Source organism: Equus caballus, chromosome 8, assembly GCF_041296265.1.
Source record: "Equus caballus isolate H_3958 breed thoroughbred chromosome 8, TB-T2T, whole genome shotgun sequence".
Taxonomy (NCBI): Eukaryota; Metazoa; Chordata; class Mammalia; order Perissodactyla; family Equidae; genus Equus; species Equus caballus.
The window spans coordinates 73,664,013-73,677,790 of record NC_091691.1 but is presented as its reverse complement, the minus strand read 5'-3'; the positions used below and the strand labels follow the sequence as shown (position 1 = coordinate 73,677,790).

The following is a 13,778-nucleotide window of genomic DNA, read 5'->3' as shown; positions in this document are numbered from 1 at the left end:
TTACTTGCCTTGTTTGCATTTACTAAGCTGAAAATAGGCAGTTCTCACCTATTTATTCCATTTCAGTATTTTGTTTTCAATATACTTAGTAAGTCTCCTAAATGGCTACCAAAATACAATCAGATTACAAGAGGCTTAAAATGGGGACTTGGGGCTTTTAGTCACTTCATATTCAATCTAGGAAAAGGTCATAAGATTTCCAATGTGGATTTGGGGTCTTCTCCCATGAGTCCCCACTGCTTAAATTAATACTAAATTTTTTCCAAGTAATTCAGTTCCCAAAGTTAAGAATCCTTACAAATCAATAAGAGAAACAAATGTGGCAGGAGGAAAACATGAGAAGAACATCAATAGACTGTTTACCAAAAGAACACAAATGGCCAAATATGATTTTTCAACTTCACTAGTGATCAAAGAAATGCAAATTAACACTAACAATTCTTGCATCTAATCGGCAAGGTTTTTAAAAAAATACTCAATAGGAAGAATATAATACTCAAGTTCCTGGATGGAATAAACTTAATATTCTTAAAAAGCAGTTTGGCAGTGTGTGTAACAGCCTTAAAGTGTTCATACCCTTTCTCATAATAGCAAAAATGAAAAACAGCCCAAAGGATCAACATTAGGGAAGTTATTTTATAGTTAACCAAATTATTCAAAATCCATATATTTTAAGGAGAATATTATGTTTTGGTTAATTGCTAAAAATGCAATGTTAAGAGGGAAATGAAGATAGAAGTATACATAGTATGATAAATTTTGCTATATATTGTGCAAGGCAACATACTGAAATGGTAACAAAAGCAGGATTACAGGTGATTTTAATTGTCTACCTCCCCTTTTTCCTATTTTCAAAAAGGGATTTAGTACTTAAAAAAATTTTTTTTTTTAATTTCCAAGCAAGAGGTAATTGATCAAGCATAAGTCTCTACCTCAGAAAAACTGTGAGGTAAGATGATAGTTTATCATGATGCATTTCAGTGCATAAACGTGTATGGTGAGTAATGGGTGCTGAGATTCTAGCTTCAGTGGGATTGAGCTGTTCTGGCCTGGTCACATGGATTGAGAATTCAGGTGATCTCAGACAGCCATCCTCAACAGCCTTCCTGACATTCTCCAAAATAGACCAATTAGATTTTCTAAATGCAAAACAGCCAAAACAGGGGCCAGCCCTGTGGCCGAGTGGTTAAGTTTGCCCGCTCCACTTTGGCGGCCCAGAGTTTCACCAGTTCAGATCTTGGGCGCGGACATGGTACCACTCATCAGGCCATGTTGAGGCGGCATCCCACATGCCACAACTAGAAGGACCTACAACTACAATATACAACTATGTACTGGGGGGCATTTGGGGAGAAAAAGCAGAAAAAAAAAAAGAAGATTGGCAACAGTTGTTAGCTCAGGTGCCAATCTTTAAAAAAAAAAAAAAAAAAAAACAGCCAAGACAACTGACTCTTACCTACCAAGGTAAGTACTATTTTTGGAACCTCAGTCTGAGTAGGCATTTACAGTCATGCATCCCTTAACGACCAGAATACATTCTGAGAAGTGCATCGTACAAACATCATAGACTTTCACAAACTCAGATGGTATAGCCTACTATACACCTGGGCTCTATGGTACTAATCTTATGGGACCACTGTCATATAATCATCCATTGTTGACCAAAATGCCGTTATGCAGTGCATGACTGTATATGGTGACTATTAAACCACATAAAAGCAGGTCATTTTAGCCAAGACAAGGTGTAGTGACCCTGAGGTTTACTCTATGCTAAATATTTATGAAAAACAACAGTTACTCGAAAAACTTTTCCCCATTGCCCATGTACACTGGTGCACGTGAGTCTCTTCACAGAATTAATTTCTCGAACTGAATGAAGTCTGATGTCCATTATTCATATTCACTAAAAACAAAATTCCATGCAAGAGCAGACTCTACAGATCTAATCTCAAAGTGATTTTATAGAGAAACTGCCCCCACCCCCGGAGAAATAATGCTCTAATCATAAAACTGCAAAGAGTGATTAATAGCCAAAAGATCATCTACGAAGATAAACGAGACATTTGCTAAGAGCCTTGAATACTCAAGACCACCATATAGTATTTTTACATTAATATTCACTACAAAATACTCTATTTTTGCTCATCTGCAAGTCCCCCAAATGAAAGAACTGCCAGAATTATCTTGATATGATACCTCCAGATTCTTAAAACAGTAATATTTTTCAAAAACTTCGAAAGAATGATCTAGTATGCATACTAACCTGCCCATCAGTTAACTCTTAACTATAAAAAAAAAAACTTCACAAACATCCGTTGCCCAGATATCAAGTTCAACTATTAACATGCACTATGTAAGTCTGCATCATTAGTTATTTTCACTCTTTAAAAGAAAATGCATTAATTATTAAATTACTCAGCATAAAAGAACATTTAGCATAATTCCTTCAAATTTTAAGCTGCTGCCAAACAAAAGCTTATAAATAAAGCATTTTCTGAATGACTAAATTTGTTGTACCTTGATGAAAGAGTATAGCAAGAATCTTAGTTTTAACTTTTCCTCTTGGTTTCCATTCTGTGTAAACAGCTGGATTCAAATTTCAACATCCAAGAGATTCTCTGTTAGGCACATCCCATTTAAGTTCACCTGAATATCCATGCCATTGCACTCAAGTCAGTTCATAATTTATCCTGTCTTTACAATTTATAAAACTTTTCAACAACTGTCCTTGCTATAAGGGTGAATATACCCCCCCTTCCCCACAATCATAACGTGACTGAGGAAAAAGTGAGGTACACATAATTATTACATTAAAAATGCACAATGTCACAATTTTTCAGGGGTAACAACATGGACAGTTGAAATGAACTTGCTAATATTTAAACTTAGGCTATTCCATCTTTCCTGCTTTGCACAATTCCAGGGAAGACCACTCACCCTTGTCTTAATGTGAACAGCATTTCCTGAAACTGTGTAGTGCACAACCTAGGTAGTCATAAATAATGGTCTTGCACCTTACCTACCATTTAATTCTCCATGATTACCTTAGAAAACTCAACATATTTTCAAAAGCCACAAACTTACTAAATGAACAACAAAAACTAAATTATAGATTCAGATAATTTACTTCAGTTCTTCAGTTGGTATACAATTCAGAATAGACAAGAAACTGACCACTGGTGTTTTTGAAGTTTTAAACACTAGTCTAGGTAATCAATTAGCAAAGAAGTCTGGAAAATATGAACAAGGCACACCTAACTTACGTAAGCCATACAGGGAGAGAGCCCATGAAGACATTTCTCATGCCACTTCTACAATGGGGTCTATCTTCAAAGAGCATTTTGTTCACCCACCTTATTATCCCTTTCCATAAAAAGGCAAAGTACTGGGGTTACATAAATTTAGTGAGTGGAATTAAGCACTCTATCAAGAGATCCATCATGATCTTGATTAACAGATTAGAAGAGGACATAAAATGCATGAACAAACAATTTTACAGGTATTAATAAAGCTTTCTTAAAAATATTATTAAATGTAAAACTGAAATATACCTAGAACCTGCCTTACAACAACCCCAAAGTCTGCTTTTCTCATGCATTCAACTGATGAGCTTCAATTCAATCCCCTCCCCAGGAATTTCAACACAAGGAACTACCAAAGGAATTCAACAGATATTAAAACTGTAAGCATTTCTAATGACTGTTAAAAACACATATTTAATACACTATGTGCATGAGACTTTCATTATTATACTGTGAACACCTATAAAGTGCTTTAAAATCAGTTTTTCTGTTAAGTTTATATAAGTTTGGTTAGCTATAAATTTAATTAACCAATATGATTTTTCTTGAAATAGTCTTTGTATATCAGCAATATGCTGTCTTCATGTGTAGAAACAGAAACCTTTCAGAAAACTAGGAGGAAAAAAGTCACCCATAAAACTCTGAAAACCAAAACTTCCCCCTCTTTAATGTAGCAATAAACAATGCTGTCATGGTCTATTAAATACCATGTAGTTTACAGAATGTTCCTAATCGTAAGAATTTCTTTAATAATGAGATTCATCAATTAAGAACCATTCAGAACTCATCTTTCTTCCACTATGAAATCTCAAGACTGCCTTTGTAGTACACAGTACCAGACATGATAATATGGAGAAAGCAGATATGTCAAACATGTAATAAATTACAGACCCTTATATCAATGAGAGCTGGAACAAGCAGATTTCCATCAAACTTTTTAAAGCTTGGGGGACTAAGGGGGAAATTTTGCAAAAAAATGTCTTTTTCAATGAGAGTGACAACTTAGAATAGAAAAATGTGCAACAAGGATAACTAGCTTATCATGCAATGAATGAGGGGAAAACATAAAACATACTGTTTTAGGAGGATAGTTATTAGAAAACTTGAACAAAAGATAGAACATGTTATTTCAGACACCATAAGCTCAAGTGCACTGCCTATATAATAAAGCAAAGTGCCTATTCCTGAGGAGAAAGTACTTAGTAATAATGCTGAACAGTGAGTATTAAATCTAAGTAGCGCTAAAAAGGCAATGATCGGAGTTCAGATAACGTGTTACAGAGAAAGAGACTCATGAGGAATTCCATTACTTAAAAATAATCTTGTCCCTATCATTAACCATTTAAATATTTTTTTGCCGATGTGCTAAAGTGCACTGGAAACCTCAGAACAGGTTTTTTAAATTGGCCATGTCTTGTTAATACACTGCAGTCTTCAAATTTACACAGAGCTGCAGGTCTCCTGGACTTTTTCAAGTGTCACTCATCTAACTGGGCCTGACAGTCAAGAAACGCCATCAGGTACTCTACAGTCAGTTTAAAAAACATCCTCTACCTGGTATCTCTGCCGTGATTGTCTTGCTGCTCCCTGAAACCTCTTCATCATCATCGGATGAGCTCGTGCTTGAGTCACAAGTCAGGTCACTATCACTGGTACTACTGTCCTGCAACAGGTTATATTTCTTCCGTGCAGCAGCCTCCCGTTTCTGCCTCAGTAGCCTGATTCTCTCCTTGTGCTTCTGGCTTCGATGACCTTTAACCTTGGCAACTCGGCCATTCTGCTTATCACTGGATTGCCGGTTTTTCTTGGCAGCCATAGTGGATGTTTCACTTTCAGATCGGGACCGCCGAGACTTGCGCCCAACTGTGGCACCAGATACTCCAGAAGGGTCTCCTTCTACTGCTGTTTCTGCCTGGGAGGGTTCATTCTCTTCTGCAGAAGACAACGTATCTGAATCAGCCAGGTGACCACTAGAGGAAGGGGAAAGCATGCAGTGATTAGAGGAGTCACTCTCATAAACTCGGCCAGTTGTCGGCTTATCACTCTCTGTGGATGCTAACTGAGACTCAGAAGAGTCTCTTCTCAGTTCCATCAACAAGCAGGGCATTGAAGAAAGAACTGTAGAATCCACTACAGCATCTTTCTGAACTTGAGCTTCCAGTTCTACAGATCCATCTTCCTCCTTAGCTGTCTCTTTTTCAGATGTTTTTGGTGGGACTTCAGACTCAATGAGTTCTTCAACTTTTCCCACTGCCTCCTCCATCTTCATTTCAGACTTTCAAGTTAAATCATAGAGCAGAGTCTAGGAAACTATGTCAAAGAAGCAACAGGAAAGCAACCTGTACAAAAATACACAAAATCAATAAACAGAAATGGCAGATTATTTAATCAATACAACATGCCTACCTTTCTAAGTGGGTGGCAAAAGTTACCATGATGCAGGCCTTTAAAATATGTTATCTATTATCTGCTTGAACAATAATCAAATTCAAAGGACTTAGTACTATCAAAAAACTATACACAGCTACTAAAAATGGCACAATATTAATCCTCTATTACTCAACTAGCAAGGCCAGCAAGGAACCAAACATGGATTTCAACTTTAAAACTTTAAGTGTTCAAGAAAGGGATCCTCAAAACTCTGATATAGTTAATATGTATGTTTTGACTTTAATATAAATGAAAAAGAATGCTTCAAAAAAACTGGTCCAGAAAACAAGTTAACTGGAATGATCACTTTTACACTCAAATCCTCAAAGAAAGGAGGCAAAAGGGGAAGTTACAATGGAGTAACATCAAATGCACACTTAGTTAAAAAAAAAAAATTTCAACTACATGCATTTGACAAATGAGCAACCAAAGTTACTATATGCATTAAACCTCTCTGCCATTCTTCTCACTAGGAGTTGCTCTAGAGGGGACATTAAGACGAAAGGCCTGAATCTGCTGTTCCCTCAGTCCTTAGTTCCCACATACCTCTCATCATGATGAATGTGAGTCTAGGGTTTAAATATGTGTTTTGTTTCATAAACAATAGCCACTAAATACTGATCAGCTGCTTTGTGAACCCAGAAAATCTAGTACACTGTATTCTATGAATGACTTAAGGGGTTTAAGAGAAAACACCCTACACACATTTTCCACCTTATATGCTAACTTTAGAACCTAACATCCTTCCCCATCTGTGTATGCTACAACTCCACTTAATAATGGAGAAAGAGGACATAATCTTTAACCACAAGAGTTGTGACCTATACAGTCCAAACTTCATTAACTGGTAGCTTTTAAGAGGATGCTAAGAATCTGCAAGGCAAGTAAATACCTCACCCTGTGCATGCGATGTTAAAGAAGGCAATTATCATGATGTCTCATAGGTCACAGACAGACACGAGCATTAAGCTAGATGGTATGCTAGTCAGGTGCAACAAGCCATCCCCATCATTTCACTCCATCAAGTTACTTAATAGTTCAATATATGGTAGACAGCAACCAGAAGATATGTGAAAAGTCCTTTTATTGATCTGATATGCCAAGACCACTTTTTGCTTACTATAAATATGAATATTCTATATACCTGTTTTGTTTTTCATGGCCCTGTTCTGAGCTGCATTATAAAACAGGCATTCTGATGAAGTTTCTTTAAAATGTTCTGAAAACCAGAATATTCATGGCCACTGAAAACATTTATTAATTTAAAACAATCTTAGGTGTAGCCTATTTCACAAGTATATTTGCATCATTGCCAATTTTTTAGTTAAATGAAAATAAGCATAAGTGTAACACCATTCCAAAAGGAATGTAACACCTCTGAAAGCCAACAGAGGGAGTAAAAGTTAAACCAACAAACTGCCAGTGTCATAAATGAAGGATGCTGGCAAGAGAAACAAGAAATAAAATATTTATAGATATGAAATACCCCCAGATATGAGGAACAAACTCAAGATTTTCTGAGAATAAAAATGAGAGTTGATTCTTCTGTAGAAAATGTTATATATTCTGGAATAAAGATTTTTCTTAAAGCTGAAACATCTGAGAAATATGCTCAAACGAAATTAATATCAGCTACAAAGCACAAGCATCAAAAGTCTCAAACTAGGGCCGGTCCCAGGGCCAAGTGGTTAAGTTCGCACACTCTGCTTCAGCGGCCCAGGGTTTCACAGGTTTGGATTCCGGGCACAGACCTAGCACTGCACATCAAGCCATGCTGAGGTGGCATCCCACAGAGCAGAACCAGAAGGACCTGCAACTGGAATATACAACTATATACTGGGAGGCTTTGGGGAAAAGAAGAAGAAAAAAGACTGGCAATAGATGTCGGCTCAGGTGCCAATCTTTAAAAAAAAAGTCTCAATTTTTGAAAGCAGAAGGTACCGGACCTTTTCAAAGTACATAACATAACTTCAGGTTGAAAAGTAAATTTGTTAAATTGACCATAAAACTCTTGTTTCTTCAGTAAATAAATTGTATGGGTAGCATAAATGAATCTAGACAGTTTTTCCTTGTAAGAAAGCATGAGAATAACAATAGCCTTCCATATGACACATCAATCATCTTTCATTTCAAGTTCCTTACATCTAAGTGTTAACTGAGATTTACAATGATTACTGCTGCCTAAAAAAGCACAGTATTGTAGTCAAATCACTTAAATGGGCCCAGATTAATCACAAACACTGGTATCAACCATAAATAGGACACCAGTTAGTTCACGGTTAAGTCCATACAATGTAGCCATAAAGAATGAAAGAGTTCTTTATATATTGATATGGAGCAATTTTAATACATAATGTTAAATGAACAAAAAAGCTATATTAGGCCATTTGTGTAAATAAAAAACAAAATTATATTTATATATGAGTTTGTCTGTAGATGCAAAGAATCTCTAGGAGGATAGTTAAGAAAATGGTAATACCAGCTGCCCTGGCAAGGAAAGAGTGAATGAGGGAAGGGGAGTCAAAGACTTTCTACTGTATGTAGTTTTGTACCTCTTGATTTTTGCATCACGTACAAGTATTATCTATTTAAAAATCCATTCTAACATAAAACTCTACTGAAAAGTCTTCTGAGAAAAAGGAGCTGTGTATTTTCTGCTCTTGGCACCAATAACTACTCAGGTCAAATTTAGTCAGTGAATTCTATTAGAATTTCCCCTCTGTAGTGGAATTTTGTTATAATTCATAAAACACAAGAGAAAAAAATGTCACAGGAACTGGAAATACAAGCTCTGACAAAACTCCCTGCAGTGGAATAAAAATGAAGTACCCCAAACACAGGGGAAAAAGATGTCGTATGTACAGATCAATCTTCCCAAACAACCAGATTATTTACTGCATATATTGGTTTTGGTCAGGGGATAAAAAGTGGATTTTTCTGAATTACAAGGCCTTTCTGAGAGAACTGGATGACGACATAAGGAGATGGAAAGACATTCCATGTACATGGATTGGAAGAATAAACATAGTTAAAATGTCCATTCTACCTAAAGCAATCTACAGATTCAACGCCATCCCAATCAGAATCCCAATGACATTCTTTACAGAATTAGAACAAAGAATCCTAAAATTCATATGGGGCAACAAAAGACCCCGAATTGCTAAAGCAATCCTGAGAAAAAAGAACAAAACGGGAGGCATCACAATCCCTGACTTCAAAACATACTACAAAGCTACAGTAATCAAAACAGCATGGTACTGGTACAAAAACAGGTGCACAGATCAATGGAACAAAATTGAAAGCCCAGAAATAAAACCACACATCTATGGACAGCTTATCTTTGACAAAGGAGCTGAGGGCATACAATGGAGAAAAGAAAGTCTTTTCAACAAATGGTGCTGGGAAAACTGGAAAGCCACATGTAAAAGAATGAAAATTGACCATTCTTTTTCACCATTCACCAAAATAAACTCAAAATGGATTAAAGACCTAAAGGTGAGACCTGAAACCATAAGGCTTGTGGAAGAAAACGTAGGCAGTACACTCTTTGACATCAGTATTAAAAGGATCTTTTCGGACACCATGCCTTCTCAGAGAAGGGAAACAATAGAAAGAATAAACAAATGCGACTTCATCAGATTAAAGAGCTTCTTCAAGGCAAATGAAAACAGGATTGAAACAAAAAAACAACCCACTAACTGGGAAAAAATATTTCCAAGTCATATATCTGACAAAGGCTTAATATCCTTAATATATAAAGAACTCTCACAACTCAATCACAAAACATCAAACAACCCAATCAAAAAATGGGCTGGAGACATGAACACACATTTCTCCAAAGCAGATATACTGATGGCCAATAGGCACATGAAAAGATGCTTATCATCACTGATCATCAGGGAAACGCAAATCAAAACTACACTAAGATATCACCTTACACCCGTTAGAATGACAAAAATATCTAAAACTAACAGCAACAAATGTTGGAGAGGTTGCGGAGAAAAAGGAACCCTCATACACTGCTGGTGGGAATGCAAACTGGTGCAGCCACTATGGAAAACAGTATGGAGATTCCTCAAAAAACTAAAAATAGAACTACCATACGATCCAGCCATCCCACTACTGGGTATTTATCCAAAGAGCCTGAAGTCAGCAATCCCAAAAGTCCTGTGCACCCCAATGTTTATTGCAGCACTGTTTACAATAGCCAAGACGTGGAAGCAACCTAAGTGCCCATCAACAGACGAACGGATAAAGAAGATGTGGTACATATATACAATGGAATACTACTCAGCTGCAAAACAGAACAAAATCATTCCATTTGCAATAACATGGATGGACCTTGAGAGAATTATGTTAAGTGAAATAAGCCAGCAAGAGAAAGATAATCTGTGTATGACTCCACTCATATGAGGAATTTAAAACTATGGACCAAGAACAGTTTAGTGGATACCAGGGGAAAGGTGGGGTGGGGGGTGGGCATAAAGGGTGAAGTGGTGCACCTACAACATGACTGACAAACATTAATGTACAAGTGAAATTTCACAAGATTGTAACCTATCAATAACTCAATAAAAAATAAAATAAAATAAAATAAAAATGGATTTTTCTGGTAGAGGTAGTCAAAAGTACATGGCAGTAGAAAATGATAAAATTATCAGATGGGAGTTGCATTTTGTAAATGGGATAAAAGGCTCTCAACCCTCTGGTTTAATGCTCAAAGTGAATTTACAATGAAAGTACTACACATACCACACATGGCATTTATCCTATTGGAAAGCATTTTCCCCCAGGCTATTCTTCCCTCCCACCTAAAGGCAATCCTCTTCTATATGAATATTACAGCTCATCCCCCTCTCATCTCCCTAGAACCTTACACTGATTATTCCTTGGCACTCGTCCACCTCTCACACTCAACTGAACTGTTCATTCGTTTGCTCATTCCTTCATTCATTCAAAAAAATCCTCCTTCTACCTATCATCTCAATCTCACATCTCCTCTTGCAGGTACCGAATCTTCCTTCACAGCCAATCTTATTAGGAGAGTTGTCTAAACTCCCTGCCTCTATTTCCTTACCTCTCACACTCCCTCTCAACCCCAATCCCATATCACATCTGCTTCTATTAAACCAGTAAAACAGTTCTTACCAGGGTCATTAATGATCCCCATCTCTCTAAATCCAACATCGTTTGGCCCTCATCTTACCTACTGCCTAAGCAGCTTTCTTTACCTAACCACTCTCTCTCCTCCTTAAACTAATGTCTTTGTTTGGATTCCAGGTTTCCCTATTTTTCTGGCTGCTCCTTCTCACCCTACTTTATAGGCTTAATTCTTCTACACCAAACCTCAGGCATTAGTCCTAGGACCACGTCTTTTTCCCAACCACAACAGTGACCTCTTCTACACCCAGTTTCCAATACCATCCCTATACTAGTAATTTTGTTTCTCCATCTCAGACCTTCTCTGAGGTCTATCCCAGTCCACCCAAATAGCCATCTGACATCTCCATTTAGATTTCCTAAGGGCACCACAATCTCCTCATGCCCAAAACCAAATTAGTCATCTCTGAACTATCCTACTCTGCTCCTTCTTGAGTTTTCCCTAGCTCAGTAAATAGCACCACTATTATCTCAGTTGCTCATGTCAAAAACCTGAGGGTTATTCTTGACAATGCCTCCTCCTTTACTCACTGCATCCCATCATTCACTAACTCCTATCAATCCTACCTCCTTAGATTTCTAGCCTGTCCACTATTCTCCAGCTCCACGGTCAACCACTCTAAACACAACCTCCATCATTTATTTTTAAATGGAATGATTGACAATCATCTCCTGTCTCTCCATAGTCAGTCTTGCTCCTACCCACCAACCTGTTCTCCATACAGCAGGCAGAACAATATTTTTACAAGGCAAATATGACATGGTTATATGAGAAAGTTTTTTTTTTAGATCCCACATACAGAGCATTTCTTAAATGTCCTATAAGGTTGAGATGGAGGGAATGACTGAGAGGAGAGTAGTTAAAGGCAAATTGAGCTCTATATGATGTTTTTCTCTCCCCCTCAAAGAAAAGGGGGGGGTAATATGCAACAATTAAAAAAACAAAAACAGGCTGTCAATTCTGGACAATGAAAATGCAGGATTTGTTTTATTAGTCCTTGTACTCATTAAGAAACTAAGATGACAGAAGATGAGGACAGGTAGAAGAGTTAAACCATTGGAAGGAAGCAGTATACTGACCCCCACCTGAAGAGACAGGGAAGTGGAAAGTGTAAGGCTGAATGAGGCTACTGTGAAAATCTGGAGTGAGCGTGTTTCATGTCAGACTTCCTTGGTCAGCAAAGCTTAAGGCAAGGTGAAAAAGGAGGCAGGTTTGGGGGTTTGTGAAAAATGGAAATGGGTTATACCATTTGCTACCGAAAATCTGAAGGAGAATAAAACTGCTAAGTACAATAATTTACATGGAGTCAAAAAATACCAACTCACAATCTCAATTTCCAAGCTATTAACACAAACTTAACAGGAGGAAAATGTGATTGCTCTCCCCTGCTTCAAACCTCTGCCCACTTCTCCAGTTTCAATCTTAGACCACTCATATGCTAGCTCTCTCTAGCTACAAAAAAAGGTCATATAAACAATTTTTTCAGATCTCTGACCTTTCACATTCATTTTGTGCTGCTCTTTTGTTGGCTACTCTTTGCAGATAGCAGAATAAATATTATTTCCTTGGGGTGGCCTTTGGTATCTTACAGGCTAATAAGATTCTTGTTATATACAGATTACACACCTATTTTCCTTCATGATACTTTACATTACTGTAGTTAAATAACTGTGTTATTGTTTAAAGTCCATCTCCCATACATAAGGACATATAAAGGCTTAAAGGAAAAGAACAGAAAATTATATAACCAACTCCCCTCTAGCTGATTTATCTCTATGATTAACAGGTAAAACAGACCGTAAGGCAAAAATTATTATCAAAACAAAAGGTGTCATTCTAATCTTGCATGGCCCAATGATAAACGTAATGGGAATCTGTGGAAGTTCTCTTCTGAATGTAAATTTCTCTAGGAAGAAGAAAGCAAGGTCATCAGTTATGAATGAGGTGGTGGTGAGGGTGATCGGAGGACCAGGTGTGAAACAGCAGTGAGAAAGTGAAGAAACTACAGAAGTACAGTATATGATTTCCAGACAATAATAAGAGCACACTTTAAGGGTTGCAGCCATGAACTTAAAGTGTGACTGGTACACACAGGTGTATTGTTCTCCTTTCAAGTTCGGCTGTCTAAGTCCAACTGCAGAAGACATAGAAATTGGATTTAACCAGAATTGTTTTGCCCAGCAATTAGAACAAAGCAAGAAAGAAGCAAGAGAATGTGCAACAAAATGATTTTAATGATCACATCAAGAAGGTACAAGGCAGTGAACACGTGGTAGGACCGATGAAATGGACATACCAGTGGAGTCAGGGTACTGTAGAGTGAGCTGGAAAGACAGACGGTGGTAATCCAAAAGTGCTGTGAATGAAACTGAAACTAAGCTATTAGTAACTGACAAGATCTAACAGAGTGCTCCTCAAAGTATTACCCCTGAATGACAGCCTGCAATGAGAGAAGTATAGAAATTAAGAGTAACTGATTAGAAACTTACAGCAATTTCATATTGTCGTGACAGCCAAACAGCACTTCAATTTCCTAGTAATAGATTTTGACTGTATTTTGCCCAAAAGAATCCACCAATGATGAATTGGAAATAAAAATATACTGGTCCTTCACAACAGACAGTGTGAGAAGTAACAATTAGAATATGACTATGAAAGCAAGTGGCTGAGGTAGGGTAGAGAACAAAATCATTAAGGAAGAGTTCACAGAACTGAGTGGGCAGTCTCAGAGGATCATCTATGTGTATACTGAAAACACCAAGAATTAAGACAAGACTAACAAAGGACAAAATGACAAGAAGCAAGGAACAAAAATTGTCACAATATAAAGGGGTCAGTGATCAAAACATGACAGCAATATGGGGATAAATGGAAGAGAAAAATTA

The 13,778-nt window shown here is 37.2% G+C and overlaps 1 protein-coding gene across 5 annotated transcripts in view; it reads right to left on the bottom strand.

Annotated features, from left to right (window-relative positions):
* ARK2N (arkadia (RNF111) N-terminal like PKA signaling regulator 2N) overlaps positions 1-13,778 on the bottom strand; it is a 76,633-nt gene that overhangs the window by 38,875 nt on the left and 23,980 nt on the right. For all 5 annotated transcript variants that reach the window (XM_070275636.1, XM_001498367.6, XM_005612874.4 and 2 more), the window contains exon 2: positions 4,857-5,641. In XM_070275636.1, coding sequence (XP_070131737.1) covers positions 4,857-5,571 — 715 coding nt within the window. In that variant the 5' untranslated portion in view covers positions 5,572-5,641. The remainder of the gene's footprint in view (positions 1-4,856; positions 5,642-13,778) is intronic.